We start from the raw sequence: 23618 nt of genomic DNA, 5'->3' as shown, positions 1-23618 counted from the left end.
GTTCGATTTCATCTCAAAGTTCTATATGGCCAGCGTAAAAGCGTGAAGACTATGCCAGACTCGGCTCCTCCAGAACAGCGTTTGATGTGGCTACGTAAATCCATGCGACAGATGCTGAACATGGACCTTGAACAGATAGACGCCGAATTAGATGAGCCCGACTCGGATGAAGTTTGTCAAAAAGGTGAGTCTGGGCCGGGAAGCCAGTCCGCAAGTACTCAAGTTATTAGGATTATCTGGGTCATGATGCAAGGTGTAAAGATGAGGTCATATCGACTCAATTTCGAGGAATCAATCAACTCGAAACACCTTACTACCTTTATGAAGTGTAGAGGAGAACATCTAGGAACAAGGTGCATATTTTTTCAAATTGTTAGCTCTCTTCCTGTTGCATCCGCCCAGAGATAATTTTTGATCTCATGAAAATCCATGCTAAAGACAGGCTGAGACTGCTGATCTGCCAGTCGTTTTCCTTCTAATTTGGCTGTACATACTTCCCTTGTTGATTCCCAAAACACATGACTCGCCATCTCAATAATTGCGCTATTGACCGCATCTACAAATATTGAAAGAAGAGTAGGATTTAAGAATGTTTTCCAATGATTAGTTTGCTTCAAAGCCTTGGAAGATGAGCCTTGAAGAACACCAGGTCGCGTAATTTCCTCGGGTAATACTGAGACGGTCGGACAGCAAGTGGCTAGAATCAATGTAAGGATAAGCCTCAAAATTTCAGTCATAAACGGAGTATGATTTGATTGGTAGAAATGCCCCGTAAGAGCCAAATCCAATGTCTAGGATTAATTCAATCCAAAGTAATACGGAACTGAAGCTGGGGACTGTGAAAAAAAGCTCAAGAAACTGACAAAGCATTCTCAATGAGAAGGGATCCAATCTGAAGCTGATTTTGAGTTGATAATTGAGTTGCAAAGATAGCATCCCAAGCAGCCGGTTCAGACACAAGTGGAGCCCAGATCTCCTCCAACTGATTTTGAAGTGCAGGTGAAAGTTTACGTTTACCAAGATCACCACCTGGATTCATTGTGACCATAATCTCAAAAGAAGGATGAGCTTCAATTTGCATTTCCTCAATCGTTGCACCACCACATTCTGTCAGCATAATTGATCGACTAGGCTCCAATAAACTGTTAAGCCTTTCGAGTACATAATAATTGGTTAAAAAGATTTCATCTAACAGGACTGGATCTCACTCTTGCATAGGTTGTACCAAAGATCCGTCCTTCCATGTGAATAATGCCAGAGATTGTTGTGAAAGCTTATTGCTTGCTTCACTTTGATCACTCAAGTTGAGTGATACCAAAGACTTACCAAGCAACTTAGCTAAAAAAGTGATGAGGGGCTGGACCAGAAGATTGACATTGAATGGAACACTTTGTAGTTGTAGAAGCTAAAGCGGGTTCAAAGATTGGTTAACTTGGTGCTCCAAGATCAAGAACATACGTATAGATAAAAAAAGGTTAGTGTTGATAAAAAAATTTGGTCTAATGAAAACTTGAAAAATGAGTTGACTTACTCCAACCAAAGGTTGAGAATCTTCTTGATCAAGATCAATGAATTTTCTTTTATTTTTTGTTACACTTTTTTGAGCTATTTGTCTTAATTCTGATTTTGCAGTTTTAGCCAATAAAATGAGATCTAAACAATCTGGTTTGCCTAAAATCTTCATTGGAACATTTGATGAAGGAAGTTGATCTTTTTGAGGTGTTTCACATGACATTGTTAGTTGAATGATTGAGTTATACAGTGATTGGGTATTTGACTGGTTGATTGGTTGATGGATGGATGGTATTTGGGAGTTGATGACGATGAGAAGTCGATAAGATATCAGTTGAGTGACAAGTTGAGTTGCAAATTGAAATGCTGATTTTAAATTAAAAAAAAACCAACTCAGCGCTCACTCACCTCAGCAGTCAGTGGGCGACTTGACGTAAAAGCAAAGTAGAAAATCATCAACTCTTCCCATAATTACTTCAATTCACTTCAATAACTCATCCTAATAAGTCTTCTGGGCACATCTTTCAATCATCCTGGAAATCTCTTGATTTGGTTTCTTTGCCAACTGTCACAGTACATACAAACATTGGTGATGGTGATGTAAGGGGGAATTCAATGCTTACCACATCCCTTGCTGCCACTGCTTCCCATTGAGCTTGAGTTCCAAGCAGAACGTTTTGAGGCATGGACAAAAGCTAGGAAACAAGCAACAAGGTTAGTAAGGTGGGTCCGCACAGTAAGGTGACATCAAAAAATTGAGGAGTGCTTCTACATACAATTTCAAGAACCAATACAATTTGGAGTTCCAGTTCAGAGGTAATCATGAAGTGGTGATGTACTTGAGGTCAAAATCAGTGTTGTTGAAAGAGATGACTTTGATTTTGAGTCTGATTTCAAAGTGGATTTCAAAGTGAATGTCAAAAGGTGTCAAACATGGATTCATGAAGGGGGCCTGCCTCAAAATGATTTAGAGCAGGCCACACCTTTTGATGTTGGAGTTTGAAGTCGCAGCAAAGTTGAGTTGTACATTATTTGAGATCGAATTCTGGTTTTTCAAATTCAATTTCAATGTAGGGCTGTGACCCAACCCTATGAGTTCAGGGCTAGATTTGAATACAAATTATTCCAGGGAGATTCTAGTCCATGTTGAATTCTGACATAACTCCATAGGACTTGACATTGTGGATCTGAATTTGTTCTCCGATAGTTCCCATCAGATCAGCTCCTATCACTGTTGGAATTGACCAAAATTCAGCCTTTTTCATTTGGTTTCTTTTTGATGACTCTCTTACTTTTGATTTAAATATTATAAGATCTGAATGCAAATTCCAGATCTGAATGCAAATTCCAGATCAGGAGCCAAAGTCCATGTCAAAGTCAAAGCTGAGGCAAAGTTGGGATCAAAGTCAAAGAGATCAAAGTCAAAGTCAAAGAAACCAGAAGAGTCAAAGAGGTCAAAAAAGTTGAAGTCATTGAAGTGGTTGAAGTGGTTGAAGCGGTCAAAGAAGTCAAAGGCAAATCCTAACTGGAAATCAAGTGACCATGAAGTTAAGTCGTTTACAAGGTTATTTTGTTCAAAAAAGATGTTTTTCTAAATCAAAATCGTACAACTCCAGATTGTGTATTCCAATTTGTACTCACATATGTTGCAGACAAAATCACTGGTGTGAAGTTGAAGTCAGATTTCATTTGATTTTGATCTTGAAGTCAAATTCGACTTCTTCAAATGCACACCAACTTTGCTTTCACATTTAGGGTGTACAAATATGACTTCTGTCAAATCTCAGAGAGTTTGACAGAAGGTCTCACAGAATGACAAATTCCAAAATTTGGCGGGATCTGTTGTTGGTTGCAAATATAAAGACTGGAACTTGTTTTTGCATTGGCGGGATAGAGAGCAGATCAGATTGTGAGACCATAATGATAAGATAGTGAACAAGTGAGCATGTGACATATTAGTGCTTAACTGACCTGTTGTATGAGCAAACCTGTGGATACATTCACCAAGAAGACCTTTTGCCCGTTATCACTGTCACAATCATCTTGGATTATGTTGCCTAGTTTAGTCATGTAGGGTGGACAACTTACAAAACAAAGAATGGGGACATTCATTAAGCTATAACAGTAACTACTTCCTGTATCTGAATCACTATTGAAGCTTCCAAGTTCTGCTCTGAATGGATAAGTCACATGAAGTGGTTGAAGATGATGGGTGACAGGGTTGCCAGAGGGCAAGTTGGGTTGAGAACTATTGGTTTTGGACAACACTCCCCCTGTGCAATATCAAGCATAGTTGAATTTCAGTTGGTGTTGGACTCCATGGCACGCTGCTGACAGATAGCAAGTGCGGGCAAGCATATGTGGGGCTTTCCAAGGCACCCCTTGGACTACCCAGATTGAAAGTCTGATCTCTAGGACCACTTCCACCTGTGGATTGCTGTTTAGGATTGGGCCGGCCTTTCAAGCAACAAGCCACATGTTCAAGTTTGGCAACACGTTCTTGAAAGCAAGTGACTTCCCAAACTGGATCATTTGTGGCAAGATTTCTTAGAATTCAAAAAATTGAATCAGTTTGCAGTCAAGAGTTTTGAGAATGGAGAAAATCAAAGTCAAACCCAATTAAGGTGGTATTCAAAGTTCAAGTCCAAGTGGAATTGGAAGTAGAAGTCCAACTTGCAAGTTGAAGTCCAAATCCAACTCAAAGGCCACAATTTTGATTTTCAAATTTTGGAATAATGATTTTGAATAGTTTCAATTTGTATTTTCAAGTTTTAAGTCAAACACAATGTTTGTGGTTTGGCTTAGGCTTCAAAGATACAGTTCTCTTCAAGTTTTGAGTTTCTGTTTGATCAATTTTCAATTTTGAATCTCTGATTTTTTATTTGAATTTTTGAATTTCTTAATTTTTAAGTGGGGTTCAGAAGTGGGGTGAAGGTCAAAGTGAAGGTTGAAGTTGAATTGGAGGTCAAAGTCACAGCGGAGTTGGAAGTTCAGGTCAAAGTCAGTCGGATTGGAGGTTAAAGTTGAAGTCCAGGTCAAGGTCAAAGAAGAAGTTTTTATTTTTTGATCTTTAATTCCTTTTAGTTTTTGATTTTTGATTTTTAATTTGTAATGTCAAATTTCTGACTTTTAACACTTGTATTCTGATTTCTGACTTTTAATTTTAGACTTTTTATTTTGAAGCTTCAATTTTTGAGCTTGAATTGTCAAATATCAATTTACAACTTTTAAGCTTAAGCTTTTGATTTTTTACTTTCAATTCATTGGCTACAATTTCCAATTCCACTTTCCACAATTTCATGTTTCTATGTGCATGATATTTGCTGTTTTTAATTTTTCAATTTCAACATACAAGGAAACCTTGATCAGCAAGGTCTGAGGTTTTCCTTATTTGATTGAAATGTTTCTCTCACTTCATTCCAAAGATCATTTAGTTTGAAGAGTTTACATTCATTGATAACCCTTGGCTGTTCAACTATTCTGGATAGGTTTACAAGTCAGATTGTTACAATCAAGCATGTAATCTCAACTTGTGAACTTTTTCCTTCATCAGCATTTCATTTTATAGTCAATACACTGAAAAGAATCTGATTGAGAGTTTGTAACTTCATAAGCAATGCCATCAAACTCATTATGAAACAAAGAGTAAGTCAAGAAAATTTCATCAGAAACTATTCATGCATTGAACTTGTAAGCAAATTCAAGCATTGAAATGATTGAAGTGTTGTAGAATCTTCAGAGTCCAATACTACATCCATTTTGAGTCGAAATAAAAACAAATGGAGCTCATGCATATACAAAAGCTTTACCCAATTCAGGATTGCTATGGAGCAAGCCACTGGTGATCTCCTCAAATGAAAGCATCCTACATATCCCATATTTCTTTTGTAATACCATTCACATCATACATGCCTAGCCTTTAAGTTGCCGAAATGATACATAGAGTTGGCCCCACTATACATGATACTTGCTCCAATGGTTATGTATATGTTGATGGCTGTGATTAAAAGAACTGTGAGCCAAAAAAATGTGCCAGATGGCTTCTTCCATTGCTTTATAGTGATATGCGGATTTAATGGTGGATTCTCTAGACCTTCTGGAACTCTGTGAGTGCATGGTGTGTGAAGACATGTTGACAGTGTTGAGTTCATAAGCTCCAATGCTCACATCTCTCCCGCGCAGACAAAGCCCTGGTTCACTCTTCTGCCAGAACAAAACACAGATTGATTCAGTATAAACCACCTTTCAAGCTGTTATTGTTTGATGTCCTACCTCTTGCATCCCTCAAAAGCTCAATCACTTTTTTGTAGTCCACGCAATCCATTTTCTCTTTGAAGTGGCAGCTGAAGCATGGTATCATCATATTCCGTTGAAGAAATCATGTCAATCACCCGGAGATCAGCAGGAAATTATAAACTTTGGTTGATGTACCTTGAGTTTTTTGTAACCACAACCTCATGATGTGTGTTTGAAATTTAGATAGTTCAATGAAAGTCTGGATAAATCATGGATTGATGTAGTATCCCCATTGCACTCCGGTTTTTTCTTCACTTGAGGAGAATTCATGAAATCTGCTGGGGAGTCAAAGAAACTGTCCGGTGGATCAAATGATAGAGAGAAGAGATTTTAGTATGTGCCCCTGACCAGTCTCATGCTGTCTTTCATTTTTGACTCATTGAATGACCAAGACTCAAAGTGACACGCCAGGTCATCTTGCATGTTCTTCACATTCTTGTCCACTATGTGTAAGTCTTTGTAGAACTTTGAGACATTTATGAACTTGTCTTCTAGATGAGATAAGTGTGATTTCATGTTGTTGATTATCTGGTCAGCTAAGGGTTTTTCCTTGGGTACATCACCATCTCTAATGTTAGTGATCTCTTGTTTTAAAAGATTGCATTTCTCAGGAAACATCCTGAATCTCCTTGAGTGAAAAACTCTCCATGATGGACAAACAGTTGGTAAGTCCTATGATTGAGCTTGAAGGTTTTTCATTATCTTGTGAAGTGTGACATTTCTTTGAATGGAGAGTAGAGTTGGACCTTGCATTGTTTGGCAATTTTGCTGGCTTTAGCTCATTGAATTCAATTTGGTTGAGGTCATTGAACATCTTGTGATGATATGCAAGATGAAAGATGTGTTGTATTACAATTTTCAGTCTCCTTAGCTGGAACATGTGATGAGCATGTAGGGTTTAGGTTTATTATGTGTTATGTTCTCATATTCTTCTTCCTTTCTCGGTTGAACATAATGAATCTATATGAGCATCACCACCATTGGTGTGGAAATAATTAGATGTGTGTAAATTGGCCATTTGACCACATGTTATTGTCACGCCTGCATGAGCTCACTTGAGGGTTCTAGTCGTTGGCAACCACTGACACACAAACCCCCCTGCCAGGGACTGTGACAGCACTGCGCTAAGTAAGTAAACACCCACACCCAAACTGGGATCCGCACAGTGTTTCACCATACTTACTGCTTTACACCTTGATAACACTATTGAGTCTGAACATTTTTGAATAATTTTTTGTCAAAAAAATTACATAAAATAAATATATTCTTTGATTTAAAAAATTGGAACATTTGACCTCTCTTAAAAAAAAATTTGGTCCGTGCAAATATTAAAAAGCTAGCTGTATTTGAGCTCCGCTCTAATTTGGTTATTTGCAACCTTTGGTAGTCAGCTCACATGTGCCACTAGGTACCAAAGGAGACAGCCTCAACTTCACGTTCAATTAACTAGAGCTTCAAGACCTCATCTCCTGACTATGGACAGTAATTTTAAACACTTGTCCAAAGTTTCCAAAACAGCTCAAGCTATTTGGCAGTGGAGTTGTGACAAGCTTTTTGAAAACAAGTGTATTGTATCTACCACATCTCACTTTCACCATATCTTGCAAGAAAACCCTAGTACATAGGTTCTCTAATAAAATACATTGACCAAAAGGCTGGAGTATCCGGCCATAAGAAAAGCAAAACAAAGAGAATTACTCGGATGTGTTTCCAGTGGGGTCTGGTACATCCCTGGTGGCAATGGCATCTGTGAAGTTGCAAGTGCATTTACTGGGTTTGAATTGGTAAAAAAATGAAGCTATTTGTGTGTTAGCGGATCTTTTGAAAATTTTCCGCTTTAATTTCAAAGGTCTGACACTCACATTGCCTCAGATACTAGTGCCCACAGGACCGCAACCTCTTTGTACATACATTCTGATGTGGACTTCGTAAGCTTGTGCTGTTCTTGTAACTCTTTGAGTAGCTTCTTGTCTAGCTTACAGTGGGAAATTACATTGGGGCCAGTTGAACACAATAACATCCTATAGTAATTCATCACACTCTGAGTGTTGGATACCTCACTGACAATGTTTATGAGATGATCTTCTGACATGTAGGCTGCGTGTTGTATTGCATCAAGCTTGGAGGTGGTTAAAAATTGGTATTTCTCTATTTCTCTACATGAGGCCCAACAACCATCTTGATTTCACAAATCATGTAAGAATTGAGGCAACCCATCACAAAGACCCTCAAATCACAGATCACTGGTGCACTCCTCTGAATTACCCCTTGACAGTATTGAACCTTGCCTTCAATTGTCAATAGCCAAGTTTTGCAATGCTGGTATGAGGCTAAGGTCATAATCCACTAGAAATGGTGGGAGCATGATCACTTCCTGATCACCTGCTACCTGGACCAGGATTTCAGATAAAATATCAGAATTTAAGATGGAGATACAATATCAAACAAGATACACCTACCAACTGGACAAATTGGGATGGTGTGATGATGTTTGCCCAATTGTGGTATGTATGAAGTGTTGATCCTTGAAAGGACTTGAATGCAACTAAGCTCTGATAAAAACCTCCATCCCAAACCCATGACCCACTGAAGGGACCACTTTTGCCACGACCAACCATCAGGTGATACCACCGTATAGCAACCACAGCTATCTGATCCCTTGTTCTACAAGATGTGTGTCAGTTTTACTGTCTCACTTGGCCTATCAATACTCACCCCAATCTTTTCCTTTTTCCCCTCAAGATGCAGGTAATATCTTCACTTACAGCCATTGATGCACTGCCTGAATATCAAAAAAACATTTGTCGTATCACTTCCCAACTGATATATAGTACACAAGCCATCTACTTCTTCCCATCTTTCTGTATTTGTACCTCTTAGCTTTAGCTAGAATTGCTTTGTTTCCTATCTTTTCAAATCACTTGTCTTGCTTGTATCCTCATTTATGAAGATCCAATCCTTTTCACCTTGTTTCCTTTCATCACTCTGTTACTTCAATACTTTGCCTTAGTTGTGGCTCTCTGTGTGATTTGTGTAATTTACCATATCATTGGTCCGTAACACAACACTCATCTGGCTATAGGAACAATTTGACATAATGAAGTGTGGGTTTGGCACCAGGATCCCACTTCTCTTCCACTGAGCTGCACACAATGGGTATCATCAACAAATAACAAAAACAGAAAATACCTCATTATCAATCTTTTTCTCAATTCAAAAATTCAATCATCAAAAATCCCACTCTAATTTCTGGAATATTCTTCCTGGTTTTGTTTCAAAGGTGTATTAATATGATCACATTACACTCCAGGATGATCAATCTTCCTTTGTAAATTTCAACACAGACAGTAAGCCCCATTTGAACTAGTTATGTATAATTATTTTCAGTGTGGAGTGAGATGCTAACCGTGAGAAGACAGAAGTACAGGAACATCTTGGCAAGATTCCTGCCTCAATTTGAGTGCTTGTGTGACCTTGGGCCCAATTCCCATCAAGAACCTCTCATCCACACAATCAAGGGGTAATCCAACCAGCCACCTGCCTGAGGTCTTGGATGGGTCTATCAGCCACTTCATACACTTAGCTGATTTTCTTCCTGGGCACTGGAATTTCATTTTGCATTGACTTCCAATAGGTTGCATCAAAATGCTCAACATGTTGCAAGCTCAAAGTGATATATTGGAGTGTGCCGGACACTATCCTCTTCAAGAACATCAGGATCTGATTCATCACTTCAAAGACACTCATCCATGAATAGATTGGTGTATGGACACAGTCTTGGAGAGGCAAGGCAAGCTTGCAGACACCGTCGAGATAACTACATAAAGTACAAAGGCTTTATCAGTCATGTGTCACAATTCATTGGAGCTTTCAATCATACAAACAGATTCTGATGTGTCTTGCTCTCCAGCGTTCCTGCTGTTGATGATCCTGGATTTTGTTTTTCTCTTTCATGTGAGCTCTTTGGGTTGAAATAAAATAATGAAAATGTATTTAGACTAGTTCTTTAATCCTTGATGCTGTAAATTCTGTCCAATTTATGTGGAAGTGCATATTGTATTCTCCAGTCACATTCAACATGTGGTCAAAAGTTTCTATGCAGAAGGCCAAGGTTTGGCAATTCCACTCAGAAGCATGTGGCTGCTGTAGCTTTAATGCAGATCTGAATCCTACAAATGGAAGACCTTGCCTGAGCCTTTGAATTCAATAATCAGAAAAACCTTCAGGTGTAGTTTAGTTCTCCTCCCATGACGGGGTGACTAGACTCTGGTTTATGAGATAGGAAGCAGCTGGACCAAGTGGGGCAGATCAATTAGAAAGTCCAGGAAGTGCTTTGAGATATGCTTGTGTTGGAGAGCTGGGGAATGATAGCTTGGATCTGGTCACATTTGCAACAAGTTGAAAGTGGTCTTGCAATGCTCTTGAATTATTCAGCGGAAGAACAATTGGTTGAGTAGCATCAAAGTTCTCTTGATCACATATGTTACGGTGACTACTAACCAAGTTTTGATCATCATCCTTGACATCATCATCCATCTGATCTCTCTGCTTCCTCAAATAGGGGGTACAAAGATGCCTTCTGTCAATTTTCAAAAAATTTGATAGAAGGTTTCACAGAATGACAGATACCAAAATTTGGCGGGATCTGTTGTTTGTTAAAAGTATCAAGACAGACAGAGCAACAGAACAACAGATCACACCAAAATTTTGGTATCTGTTGTTCTGCAAAACCTTCTGTCAAATTCTCTGAAATTTGACAGAAGTCATCTTTGTACGCCTTAAAACTTGATCTGGGTCTGACTCACTCAATCTCAATTGGCTTGATCCACTTTTTAGGCTTTCAATGTCCCCCTTCCATCTGCTGGTTCTGAGTGAATCCCAGTGTCTGATGGTCATTGGTAGTGTTTGATGTCTGATGTGGAGTTCTATAGTTGTTAATGAGTAGCTTAATTTAATTCAGATCATGATCATTCATATAAATAAGCAGTCAGTTGTTCTTGTTGCACAAAATCAGTACATTAGATTTTTCAGATTTATGCACACACCCTTGTAAAGTGATCTGAATGTGCATCCAGACACAAATCTTGTCCTTTTGTTTCTCTCAGTATGTCTAGAGCTGCTTAGCAACTGACTTGTAGGAGCCTGGCTTGTGGCCTGTATTCCAGATGGTTAGCTTATGATATGCTCCTTATAACCTCTTCTTGCCGAGAGCCTTGATTGAGAAGTGGCCACGGAAATTATGGATGTTGTGTGCTACAAATATAAGTTATTCTAATCCAGCAAGATATCAGTTCAAATCTGGGTGGGATTTTTCAAATTGATGTTACCCACTTGTTCATATCTCTTTGTCCGCTTAGACAGAACCTGTGTTTCAGTGCTGGAATCTAAATTGTCTGATTTCATCAATACTTCATTGATGAGGGATTCTTGAAAAGTATTTGAGAGAGCAGATGTGATAGAATTTGTTGGTGTCAATGGTCCTAGATTTCTTGCAGCAATCTATATGGCATCAAAAATTAGCAAAACAGGGATAAAGGAAGGTTGAGTGTTTTCACTTTGAACCAAGAGATAGAGGACTCTTATTGTTAGATCCTGTCAATCTTGACTATAGATTGAAAATCTTGGTAAGTATCAAATATTTCTCATGTTAGGCAGAGTAAGGTCAACAAAGGGATAGAGTCATGAATTAATTGATCACATACCTTATCAAAATCTATTAATGTCTCCAAGGAGTTCATCTTTTGGTAAAGTGGTTCAAGAAGTTCTCTCTGTAATTCAGCTGTGATGTTTTGAGCAACAATGGGATTTTCACCTATGGCAGATTCATTTTTTCTTGATTTGTCTCCTCCAGCTCCCTCAGATTCATGACTTGCTGGCTAAGATCCAGTAATACCTGCAACCAATATTCCTCAAAATTCACAAAACTGGAAAGATAAATGCTTGGAGCTTACTTGTGGAATGTCTCTACCCTTCATTTGTAAGAGTGAGTCATTGAGTGAATCTCAAAGCTGGTTGCAGTTGAGAATATCTTTTTTCCATGTTGTCCATTTTTTTTACAACAGAGGAGTGGATGTTGGTAAAAATAGCCTTATTCTCTTCCCAACAACTTGAGTTTTGTTTTGATTCCTTCTCAAGATCTCACAAATGTCTGTCCACTGAGTATCTCAAAATCATAAACTGCAATCAGTAAACACATCATTTTTTCCCAACAGAAAAGCCACAAATGAATCAAACAATACAAACCTAGCTGTCTTTCTCTCTTGAGTAACTGTCCCCTCCAAGCGCATCAGAAGCTGATAACAACATCTAACACTGATAGTTCAATATCCAATATGTTAGAAAGTTCACAATACCAAATGAAATGTAGCTGAACTCACGTTGGTCACAAAGGCTTGTGTCCTACTTCCCATGTCATCATCATTCCCCTTTGCAGAGGTCACAAGATTGCTCATGTTGACCTGATCCAAGTTGAAAAATACCGGTATACTGCAAATCATAAGGCCCAGACTACACCGCACCCTCAATGATTCCATCCTCAATCATCCGCCACCATAGCCAAATTTTGTAAACCCAATTGATATGTTTGATAAGGCCAAGATAAGAGCGCTCAATGGCATTTTTCTCAATCTCATGTGATTTGTGGGACAAACCAAGAGACCTATTTGGAATTCTCAATTAGACATGGATGTGTGAATTGAAACTCACACTCCAATTTCTGTGGACTGTAGTTGAAAAAAAGGTTAACGTTAATTGGACAAGGCTTGCAAAAAAGGTTGTTTTGCACGATGAATTGACACACAAACAGTGGCTGATTCCTGGACAATCACCATCAATCCATCCAATCCTTCTGCGCCCACATCCTTACTGAATTACCAATTGTAAAGCAACACATCCAAGATTGGTTTGGCGAGATCACTGTAGATCTCACTGAGTGAGCTACTGCATTTTGCACTGTTATGAGCTCATCCACATTTTTAATCCGATCATCCAGGGTGTTGATCACATAAAATGTTGTATCTCATAAGTAGAGGTCATGAATGTGATTTGTGAGCCAAGTGCGGTAAGCAAGCCATAGCTCGCATTGTAGGTAAGACAGCGTCAAATTTGTATAAGTTGCTGGAACTGATATTGACATCTATAATGCAATTTACAACATATGTGGAAAAATAATCCAGGAATAGAGAAGTGAGGATGGAAGCATGACCAGCAGAAGAATCCAATACTTACCAGGAGAAAAACTGAATGTTGTCTCCCCTGACCAATGCGGATACAATCTGGTCATCTAGGCTAGCGACCCACTACAAAGCTCAATGTTGTCAAGATGAAAGATGCATTCATTTCAGATAATCAAGGGGTAAGTTAAGGGACATGGTCAAGAGTCCCCTCACTTACAAGAGATAAAACAGTACGTAATACAACAAATGCCAAATGAATTACAAGCAGAGAGGCAGTTTTGCTCTTCCAGCTAGGGATAACACTTGAAAGATTCAGTTGCTCAAAAAATAATGTGTTGACCTCAACCCAAGGCCCTCCTCTTTGCCTATTACGAGTTGGCTATTGCAATTCCGCAGCTTTCTGTTGAGGTCTAAGGAAGGAAGTTGAGGTTGAACTTTGAAGGGTCAAGGGGAGAAGGAACATAGACTTAACAGAATAAACATATGTACTTAGAAAGGTGAAAATAGACTCAAGAGGAATCCATATGTACTATGAAGAAAAAACTATACTTCTTTTGAATTCTATCTCTCCAACCAATTCAATTACTATTCACTTGATCTATTATTCAAACTACTCCGAACTACAAAAAAAAAGATTCAAGAAACAAATCCATTCAAGAATGACAGAACAATTTCAAGATAAACTAAAACCATGAGGATTGGATTGGTCAATCAAATTTTTAGGAAAATGTGGAGAAGAAGGAAACAGATTATCAATTCAACTTGAATCATTACTGAAACCAAAATCATTCATCAAACCAAACAGCATCAACAAACAAGAAGAAGAAAATGATTGAAAACCAATCAATCTTGATGATTAGTTGGAAAAATTAATGAATAGAGACACTTCATCAAATCAATCACATCAAATTACTTTAGGTAATTTAAGGGGTTATGCAGTACTTCTTGAAAATTCTTTGGATCATATTCCGGAAGAAGTTGAAAAGACCTTTATTGAGAATTTTGCATTTCGGTTTACTTACCTTTCTCTTCAATTGTTTTATAAATTTGAAGTTCAAGCTATAAGGATTACTGGTATGGTTGAGTGTCTGACTCAAGGACCTCCACCGTGAGTTTCATGAATTATTTTGTCCTGCTTAATGATATATTGAATATGTTCTAACTTTTGGTTGTTGTTTTCTGTCTAGGGAAATTGAAACTTGTCTTAGATTGCAATTGGCACAGGCACATTTATTGTTAGATGACATTGATCATGCTTCTATTGATCAACTTGAATGGGAAGTTACATTCTTCCATGATGCTGTGATCTCATCTTCAATAATATTGGTTTAAATTCTGTCAAAGATAATCTCAAAATGGATAAAACACTCTCTCTTTGATCATTAGATTCTTAGAAAAGAACATCTTTTTCTAGCTATCCAAAGAGATTATTTTCATCAAGCTAAATTTGAATCAGCATCAGAGAAGATATGCCTGTTTCTTTGTGATGCTGCCAAGAGCACAAACTTGGCCCATTATTTGGGTTTTTGTATAACCTGATTGATTCTTTCAACTCCATCAAAAAAGAGATATCAAGAACTGAAAAAGTTAACCAGAACCACCAGAATTGAATCTAGTTTACCATTTCATTAAATTTTAGAAACTTTTTCAAATGAAGAGCTGGTTTTACATTGCCCTACTTACCCTCAATGTTTGACCCCAAGATTAATTGGAATAGGTGTTGTATTTGAACGTTTGAGGCTACATAAACATTGAGTTTGGACCAGGAGGTAGCAGTGATTTCAATTTGGGAAGATTGTGAGTATTTGACCTGAAAAGAGTTTTTGCACTTCAAAATGATATGTATTGATGTAGTTTCTCTTTTGGAATATATAGATTGGTCTCAAATGGAGAAGTCTACATGGAAGAGCATGAAGGTGGAGAACCTGTTGAAGGCTGTTGATGAAGTTCGTATTGGCATTGCATTCTTAGAAGATGACTTGTGTAGCAGTACAGATGAGAATATGTCAATATTCAGTTCTTGTGAGGAATAGGATGAGGAATTTCAATAATTGGAAGTGTTTCAAGATAGAATAGTCTAATTACCAAGGCGCTGAAGGTTTGAAATCTCTGTCAACAGATCGTGTTGTTCCCTGATCATCAATTCTTCTTCTCTTGATTTTGAGGTCTTCAATTAATAGCTTATCTTCTTCACCGCAGTAAAATTATCATATATATTGTGTCTCATCAATCTCAGTGATTGTTTTTTGAAGGGATTTTTGAATGAATGTAAATGCTTGGGCAACTCAGGCCAGATATTGTGCAGGGGTATCAATCCTGTTTCAAAATTAGGGTTTGAGTCTCAGCGTGAGATAAACTCAATAGCGAATGATCAGCAAATTAGGACCTCACACTTGACTGAAATCACCCGGTTATTGTCGGATTGAGCAGATGTGAGCAGATGGGCTTAAATGTTGATTGGCTCAGAGTGTCAAACCATGGTCCTCTGGGATGGAGAATCTGATAGCATTTTGTGCGTCTCAATACATTGAGAGCACACTCTGGGAATGCTCAGTGATTCACCCTTCTAGTATCACTCAACTTGGTATGATGGTTACTTAACAAAAGGGGAACAAGTCACCGGACAGGAGGCGAGTATCTGTACTTCGCCTGTCAATCAAAGAATTGAGCCACAATGTCATCATAGTGTGTCAGAGCGTGCTGAGCGTGATCTGGATCCCTACTGACATAAGCTTTACAAACACTTCAAGTTGAAATGGATCAAGGAGTCCATGAGATAAGATATCTTCAATATGAACGCCAGCAGCAATTGTATGAGGGCAGGTAATTTGTCCAAGTGCAAAACTCTTTACAACCTTCACAAGGTGCAAATGTGAGCCCGAGATGATCATAGATAATAGTTGAATACCTGGTCTTCAGGTGTATCTGGACAAGGAGATATCAAATGCCAGTGACCTGATCCAGAGGTATTTGAAGATATCAGCAGATGGTAATGGATCAGAGGAATCAAGCAGTTGATTCAATCTGAGCTTCATCTTTTGCTTGTTTCATGGATACATCAGACTCCTGGCGAGTGATTTGGATGTCTTCAAATGTAGGAGCAGTGTCTGTAACCAACACTTGATCTGCTTTGAGGCACTGTACAGACTTTATCCCGGATACCAGGTGACAGTCAGAATAAACTAGAAAGCATTGAACCCAGAGCAAATGATGGACCTTTTCAAATGCAAGTAAAGAGTTGCCAGTCTCCAATATAACAGTCGACATCAATACAAGAGAATTCATGAGCAAAAGTCAGGTGAGCAAGTTTGGGAACAGAGTGATGGCAATATAATGATACATCAAGCAGAGATATTGTGGGAGGCTCCACTTTGAGCTAGTCGACAAATCCAACAGCATTGGAAGATGTCAAGACATTGCCTTGAAAGCGTAACACAGCTTAAATTGTGGTGGCTACCAAGTGAAATGATTGGAGTGTCCAGTAACCCAGTCCGGATGCCGGAGTAAATTTGGGCCAGCATTCCGAGACGCATATGTGATTCTGAAAGGTTGAAAACATGACGTACATATATGCATGTGCAAGTGAAAATGGTTGGGAAAGTGAATGAAGTGGATGTCATTTGATGGAACATAAAGTGCGGAGCCCTGTCAAACATCCGCTAAGAACGATGTAAAATTGACACAATGTCTTGGCAAGGTGAGTGGTATCAGGAATGAGACAAGGAGACTAACCTTACATGTGTAAACGCGCAACAAACTCGTAAACTACCATTATATGTATTTACGTAAACATTGTAGTTTCCATTTAGGATATAAAGGTTTTCCTCCACTAGGCAGGAACACCGGTCATCTTTTATTGTTGGAATATTATCAATATTATCTTTGATTATTACAAAAGCTCTGTGCTTTCCAACCTTTGATTGAAAACCGCCCTCCTCCCCTTTCTGAGTTATTCTTGAGATCTTGACGCATTCTTCCCGGAAAAAACTTCTCTCATTTTATTGTACTCAACTTCTGTTATCACAACCTTAAAAGATTGAGGGTTAGAATACATAATGTGGGTTGAAGTTCTACCCCGTTACACAGTTGAGCATTACTATCTGGAAAAACTCCGGTGAAAGTGAGTGTTCCGCTGCTAAGACAACATAGCCCGATGATAGCCCAGACACATCATCATTTGTCTGAAGTAATACAAACAAAGCACACTCTGCATTTATTGCAAAAAGCATCAGCATCATAATGCTTCTGCAATAATTCCAGCACGCATGTACACATTTTGTACTCAACCAAATTTCTGTCACAATTCCTTCCACTGGTGATTCCGTCACGGAATTTTGATTTTGTTGTAATCAAAATTCTGGACAAAAAAAATCACAATCCCTTACGGAATTGCAAAATATGTTTGAAGTGTAATGTGGAATGAGCAGAGGCACAGGGTATGATATGAAATATATGGTAGAGCATATGATTGGAAGACTGTATTGATAAAAAATTGGGTTCGAGTGAAAAGTAACAAGAATTGGCATATTTTGGGATCAATGGGCAGGTAGAAAGTTAGGCAGAGGAATGAGTAGAATATAAATTGAGCTGTGCAGAGTTAATAAAAAATGATACTTTTCAATGTAGTTGGAAAAGGAAGACGGAGCAACAAAATATGAGATATGCTGATATGCAGTAACACAAATCAATGTCTTTGTGGAGCTAGACATAATGGTAGAGGTAAATGAATTGGAGTACACTCAATGAGTCTCAAATTGATCATGAGGACGGGTATACCTTGAGAATAATGATTGACTTCATAGCGCGATAGAAATGCATGAGTTTGAACGCGCATTAAATGAGGTGCCATATACTGTTGGGAAATGCACATGTTGGTAGCAATTGTTGAGAGTGGAAAGTGAAATGAAAATGAAAGTAAACATGCATAATCATAGACAGTTTATCTGAATGGTCAATGTTGGGAAAGGAAGGCTGTAAGGAAGTGTATGCATAAGGAGAAACTGAGAATAGAAATGTAAAACCAACAAATGGTTGTTGGCTCCATGGAGTGGTTAGTAGAGTCAATGAAGGAATTCCAGATCCAGGTATGTAGAGGACTTAGATGTAACTGAACGCAGCCAAATGGAGATGTGTTGAAGCTGAATAAGGAAAAGAATGAAAAATTGGTGAAAACATAGCCCAACACAGGGAGTGAGTAATGAATACGTGAGGGTAATTGTGGTATAAAGGAGGAGCACATTGGGGTTGATTGGTGTTGAATCCATGTACACCTTGGGGGCAGACAATGATTTCAATTAATTTCTTAAGGCCTAAACTGAGGTGCATCATACTTAGGTGTAAGCTTGTAAATTCAACTTGTGAAGCAAGGCCTTGGTGTTGATGATTAGGCATGGATGCTGACGTTTTGCTTGCAGAAGGAGGATTTATGAATTTAAATTTATTCCTCTTCTAGCTAGGTGATTTGTGTTTGTAGTTTTTGTATGTGATATTTCATTCTCATCCTCAAAGACCAAATCTCACACTACCTTCTTGAATCACAATGTACTGCTGCATCACAACCAACTGAAAGATCCATGAGCTCAATAGAATCAATGATCAGACTTCGAGTGGTGAGAGGTTAGCCTAAGAGTACGGGCTTACCCTTGAGAATCATAAGGTTGAAGATTTCTAACAGGTCTAATGATCAAGTAAAAATCTGGACAGGAGGAATTAGAGCATAAAGCAGCTTAATGGGCCTATAGGGTATTGTATCTATGGAATCATGAAGATACATGCCTCCGGAAGGCCAGAGGGTTTTACAAAAAGTTTCACCCAGGTTCACCCCTGGATCTGGTGATACATAGGAAAGATAAAAACAGTACATATAGAAGCAAACAAGAGGAACAATTCACTGGTGACAGTGTCAATTCGATTTATCAATTGCCAAGGCTCTCACATTCCTTGGTATGCTCAAGGATCTTTTCAACTGAGATTTTGAGATCCTTACGTGCTTTTTTAATTCCAACTGCAACACATTCTCCCATTTGATTGTTCTTGATCACTAGGTGTTCACAAATATGGGTGTGAAGAGCTTTAATTTCATCTTGGAGCTACATACAGATGAATGTTGTATGATGTTCAGTTTCAAACTCAGAAGCTGGTGCACTCAACATCCTCTCACCTCCCTGAAGCCAAATAATTCTTGAAATTAGTGAGCTAGAAGTTGAAAAAATCAACAATGTACTCAAAGTAATATACATTGCATGAGTCCCCAAATGATACAGGAGAGCATAGAAGCTTACTTTTTTACTCCAGTCATCAATGAGAACATCCAACTGTTTGTCAACCTCATGCTTGATTCTTGCATCCAATGCATCACTTCCACTGATATCATTTTCACAAAATATGTCTTGCAGAATGACTCTATCCTTTTCATACTGGTATTGATATCAATGCTTTGGAATTACCCAAAAGATTGTAAGGGGTAGCAACTCACCACATGTATCTTATCTTTGCATTCATGGACCATTCCACTAAGCTCATCCACGGTATCCTGGAAGTCCTCTAGTTTTCCTTGAATTGAGTAAAAAATTGGGTTTAGAAAGGCAGGTATTTGTGACATTTCGATTAACCAACATACCATTTCACTGTCATCTCAGGTCATAGCTTGAGAGCCATCCATGAGCTATGCAAACAGGATTGATGAGTTAAGTCTTGGTGTCAGCCATTTGAAGAAACAAAGAACAGCTAAAAACCTTAGGCCCAGGTGGCTCCATAGGTGCTGAATGAATAATGGCCAATATTGCAAGGAGATATCAAATGCCAGTGACCTGATCCAGAGGTATTTGAAGATATCAGCAGATGGTAATGGATCAGAGGAATCAAGCAGTTGATTCAATCTGAGCTTCATCTTTTGCTTGTTTCATGGATACATCAGACTCCTGGCGAGTGATTTGGATGTCTGTAACCAACACTTGATCTGCTTTGAGGCACTGTACAGACTTTATCCCGGATACCAGGTGACAGTCAGAATAAACTAGAAAGCATTGAACCCAGAGCAAATGATGGACCTTTTCAAATGCAAGTAAAGAGTTGCCAGTCTCCAATATAACAGTCGACATCAATACAAGAGAATTCATGAGCAAAAGTCAGGTGAGCAAGTTTGGGAACAGAGTGATGGCAATATAATGATACATCAAGCAGAGATATTGTGGGAGGCTCCACATTGAGCTAGTCGACAAATCCAACAGCATTGGAAGATGTCAAGACATTGCCTTGAAAGCGTAACACAGCTTAAATTGTGGTGGCTACCAAGTGAAATGATTGGAGTGTCCAGTAACCCAGTCCGGATGCCGGAGTAAATTTGGGCCAGCATTCCGAGACGCATATGTGATTCTGAAAGGTTGAAAACATGACGTACATATATGCATGTGCAAGTGAAAATGGTTGGGAAAGTGAATGAAGTGGATGTCATTTGATGGAACATAAAGTGCGGAGCCCTGTCAAACATCCGCTAAGAACGATGTAAAATTGACACAATGTCTTGGCAAGGTGAGTGGTATCAGGAATGAGACAAGGAGACTAACCTTACATGTGTAAACGCGCAACAAACTCGTAAACTACCATTATATGTATTTACGTAAACATTGTAGTTTCCATTTAGGATATAAAGGTTTTCCTCCACTAGGCAGGAACACCGGTCATCTTTTATTGTTGGAATATTATCAATATTATCTTTGATTATTACAAAAGCTCTGTGCTTTCCAACCTTTGATTGAAAACCGCCCTCCTCCCCTTTCTGAGTTATTCTTGAGATCTTGACGCATTCTTCCCGGAAAAAACTTCTCTCATTTTATTGTACTCAACTTCTGTTATCACAACCTTAAAAGATTGAGGGTTAGAATACATAATGTGGGTTGAAGTTCTACCCCGTTACACAGTTGAGCATTACTATCTGGAAAAACTCCGGTGAAAGTGAGTGTTCCGCTGCTAAGACAACATAGCCCGATGATAGCCCAGACACATCATCATTTGTCTGAAGTAATACAAACAAAGCACACTCTGCATTTATTGCAAAAAGCATCAGCATCATAATGCTTCTGCAATAATTCCAGCACACATGTACACATTTTGTACTCAACCAAATTTCTGTCACAATTCCTTCCACTGGTGATTCCGTCACGGAATTTTGATTTTGTTGTAATCAAAATTCTGGACAAAAAAAATCACAATCCCTTACGGAATTGCAAAATATGTTTGAAGTGTAATGTGGAATGAGCAGAGGCACAGGGTATGATATGAAATATATGGTAGAGCATATGATTGGAAGACTGTATTGATAAAAAATTGGGTTCGAGTGAAAAGTAACAAGAATTGGCATATTTTGGGATCAATGAGCAGGTAGAAAGTTAGGCAGAGGAATGAGTAGAATATAAATTGAGCTGTGCAGAGTTAATAAAAAATGATACTTTTCAATGTAGTTGGAAAAGGAAGACGGAGCAACAAAATATGAGATATGCTGATATGCAGTAACACAAATCAATGTCTTTGTGGAGCTAGACATAATGGTAGAGGTAAATGAATTGGAGTACACTCAATGAGTCTCAAATTGATCATGAGGACGGGTATACCTTGAGAATAATGATTGACTTCATAGCGCGATAGAAATGCATGAGTTTGAACGCGCATTAAATGAGGTGCCATATACTGTTGGGAAATGCACATGTTGGTAGCGATTGTTGAGAGTGGAAAGTGAAATGAAAATGAAAGTAAACATGCATCATCATAGACAGTTTATCTGAATGGTCAATGTTGGGAAAGGAAGGCTGTAAGGAAGTGTATGCATAAGGAGAAACTGAGAATAGAAATGTAAAACCAACAAATGGTTGTTGGCTCCATGGAGTGGTTAGTAGAGTCAATGAAGGAATTCCAGATCCAGGTATGTAGAGGACTTAGATGTAACTGAACGCAGCCAAATGGAGATGTGTTGAAGCTGAATAAGGAAAAGAATGAAAAATTGGTGAAAACATAGCCCAACACAGGGAGTGAGTAATGAATACGTGAGGGTAATTGTGGTATAAAGGAGGAGCACATTGGGGTTGATTGGTGTTGAATCCATGTACACCTTGGGGGCAGACAATGATTTCAATTAATTTCTTAAGGCCTAAACTGAGGTGCATCATACTTAGGTGTAAGCTTGTAAATTCAACTTGTGAAGCAAGGCCTTGGTGTTGATGATTAGGCATGGATGCTGACGTTTTGCTTGCAGAAGGAGGATTTATGAATTTAAATTTATTCCTCTTCTAGCTAGGTGATTTGTGTTTGTAGTTTTTGTATGTGATATTTCATTCTCATCCTCAAAGACCAAATCTCACACTACCTTCTTGAATCACAATGTACTGCTGCATCACAACCAACTGAAAGATCCATGAGCTCAATAGAATCAATGATCAGACTTCGAGTGGTGAGAGGTTAGCCTAAGAGTACGGGCTTACCCTTGAGAATCATAAGGTTGAAGATTTCTAACAGGTCTAATGATCAAGTAAAAATCTGGACAGGAGGAATTAGAGCATAAAGCAGCTTAATGGGCCTATAGGGTATTGTATCTATGGAATCATGAGGATACATGCCTCCGGAAGGCCAGAGGGTTTTACAAAAAGTTTCACCCAGGTTCACCCCTGGATCTGGTGATACATAGGAAAGATAAAAACAGTACATATAGAAGCAAACAAGAGGAACAATTCACTGGTGACAGTGTCAATTCGATTTATCAATTGCCAAGGCTCTCACATTCCTTGGTATGCTCAAGGATCTTTTCAACTGAGATTTTGAGATCCTTACGTGCTTTTTTAATTCCAACTGCAACACATTCTCCCATTTGATTGTTCTTGATCACTAGGTGTTCACAAATATGGGTGTGAAGAGCTTTAATTTCATCTTGGAGCTACATACAGATGAATGTTGTATGATGTTCAGTTTCAAACTCAGAAGCTGGTGCACTCAACATCCTCTCACCTCCCTGAAGCCAAATAATTCTTGAAATTAGTGAGCTAGAAGTTGAAAAAATCAACAATGTACTCAAAGTAATATACATTGCATGAGTCCCCAAATGATACAGGAGAGCATAGAAGCTTACTTTTTTACTCCAGTCATCAATGAGAACATCCAACTGTTTGTCAACCTCATGCTTGATTCTTGCATCCAATGCATCACTTCCACTGATATCATTTTCACAAAATATGTCTTGCAGAATGACTCTATCCTTTTCATACTGGTATTGATATCAATGCTTTGGAATTACCCAAAAGATTGTAAGGGGTAGCAACTCACCACATGTATCTTATCTTTGCATTCATGGACCATTCCACTAAGCTCATCCACGGTATCCTGGAAGTCATCTAGTTTTCCTTGAATTGAGTAAAAAATTGGGTTTAGAAAGGCAGGTATTTGTGACATTTCGATTAACCAACATACCATTTCACTGTCATCTCAGGTCATAGCTTGAGAGCCATCCATGAGCTATGCAAACAGGATTGATGAGTTAAGTCTTGGTGTCAGCCATTTGAAGAAACAAAGAACAGCTAAAAACCTTAGGCCCAGGTGGCTCCATAGGTGCTGAATGAATAATGGCCAATATTGTGATGATATCGTTCTCAA

The 23618-nt window shown here is 38.5% G+C and overlaps 8 protein-coding genes across 8 annotated transcripts; 1 reads left to right on the top strand and 7 right to left on the bottom strand.

Annotated features, from left to right (window-relative positions):
- Positions 1-850: 850 nt before the first annotated feature.
- On the bottom strand, positions 851-1735 carry MELLADRAFT_103741 (uncharacterized protein; the record flags this gene model as incomplete). Its single annotated transcript, XM_007406685.1, has 3 exons — positions 851-1151; positions 1209-1357; positions 1532-1735. The coding sequence occupies 3 exons, from the start codon at positions 1733-1735 to the stop codon at positions 851-853; spliced, it is 654 nt and encodes a 217-aa protein (XP_007406747.1).
- Positions 1736-3760: 2025 nt separating this feature from the next.
- MELLADRAFT_103740 (uncharacterized protein) lies at positions 3761-4942 on the bottom strand (the record flags this gene model as incomplete). Its single annotated transcript, XM_007406684.1, has 2 exons — positions 3761-4058; positions 4926-4942. The coding sequence occupies 2 exons, from the start codon at positions 4940-4942 to the stop codon at positions 3761-3763; spliced, it is 315 nt and encodes a 104-aa protein (XP_007406746.1).
- Positions 4943-8098: 3156 nt separating this feature from the next.
- On the bottom strand, positions 8099-9464 carry MELLADRAFT_103739 (uncharacterized protein; the record flags this gene model as incomplete). Its single annotated transcript, XM_007406683.1, has 4 exons — positions 8099-8197; positions 8268-8472; positions 8524-8590; positions 9215-9464. The coding sequence occupies 4 exons, from the start codon at positions 9462-9464 to the stop codon at positions 8099-8101; spliced, it is 621 nt and encodes a 206-aa protein (XP_007406745.1).
- Positions 9465-11100: 1636 nt separating this feature from the next.
- MELLADRAFT_103738 (uncharacterized protein) lies at positions 11101-12260 on the bottom strand (the record flags this gene model as incomplete). The annotated part of the gene is made up of 3 exons (XM_007406682.1): positions 11101-11307; positions 11511-11684; positions 12186-12260. 3 exons carry the CDS (start codon positions 12258-12260, stop codon positions 11101-11103), a joined length of 456 nt encoding a protein of 151 aa, XP_007406744.1.
- Positions 12261-12826: 566 nt separating this feature from the next.
- MELLADRAFT_95131 (uncharacterized protein) lies at positions 12827-13090 on the bottom strand (the record flags this gene model as incomplete). Its single annotated transcript, XM_007406681.1, has 2 exons — positions 12827-12943; positions 13013-13090. The coding sequence occupies 2 exons, from the start codon at positions 13088-13090 to the stop codon at positions 12827-12829; spliced, it is 195 nt and encodes a 64-aa protein (XP_007406743.1).
- Positions 13091-13129: 39 nt separating this feature from the next.
- Positions 13130-15016, top strand: MELLADRAFT_103737 (uncharacterized protein; the record flags this gene model as incomplete). The annotated part of the gene is made up of 5 exons (XM_007406990.1): positions 13130-13162; positions 13844-14091; positions 14171-14264; positions 14750-14780; positions 14859-15016. 5 exons carry the CDS (start codon positions 13130-13132, stop codon positions 15014-15016), a joined length of 564 nt encoding a protein of 187 aa, XP_007407052.1.
- A 3488-nt stretch (positions 15017-18504) lies between these two features.
- MELLADRAFT_103736 (uncharacterized protein) lies at positions 18505-19584 on the bottom strand (the record flags this gene model as incomplete). Its single annotated transcript, XM_007406680.1, has 5 exons — positions 18505-18545; positions 18624-18659; positions 18919-19072; positions 19265-19399; positions 19459-19584. 5 exons carry the CDS (start codon positions 19582-19584, stop codon positions 18505-18507), a joined length of 492 nt encoding a protein of 163 aa, XP_007406742.1.
- Positions 19585-22337: 2753 nt separating this feature from the next.
- MELLADRAFT_103735 (uncharacterized protein) lies at positions 22338-23417 on the bottom strand (the record flags this gene model as incomplete). Its single annotated transcript, XM_007406679.1, has 5 exons — positions 22338-22378; positions 22457-22492; positions 22752-22905; positions 23098-23232; positions 23292-23417. 5 exons carry the CDS (start codon positions 23415-23417, stop codon positions 22338-22340), a joined length of 492 nt encoding a protein of 163 aa, XP_007406741.1.
- Between the last annotated feature and the right edge of the window lie 201 nt (positions 23418-23618).

This window comes from Melampsora larici-populina (genome assembly GCF_000204055.1).
Source record: "Melampsora larici-populina 98AG31 unplaced genomic scaffold MELLAscaffold_7, whole genome shotgun sequence".
NCBI classification, from domain to species: domain Eukaryota; kingdom Fungi; phylum Basidiomycota; class Pucciniomycetes; order Pucciniales; family Melampsoraceae; genus Melampsora; species Melampsora laricis-populina.
The sequence above is the reverse complement of the archived record's forward strand: the minus strand, read 5'-3'. Positions and strand labels throughout refer to the sequence as shown.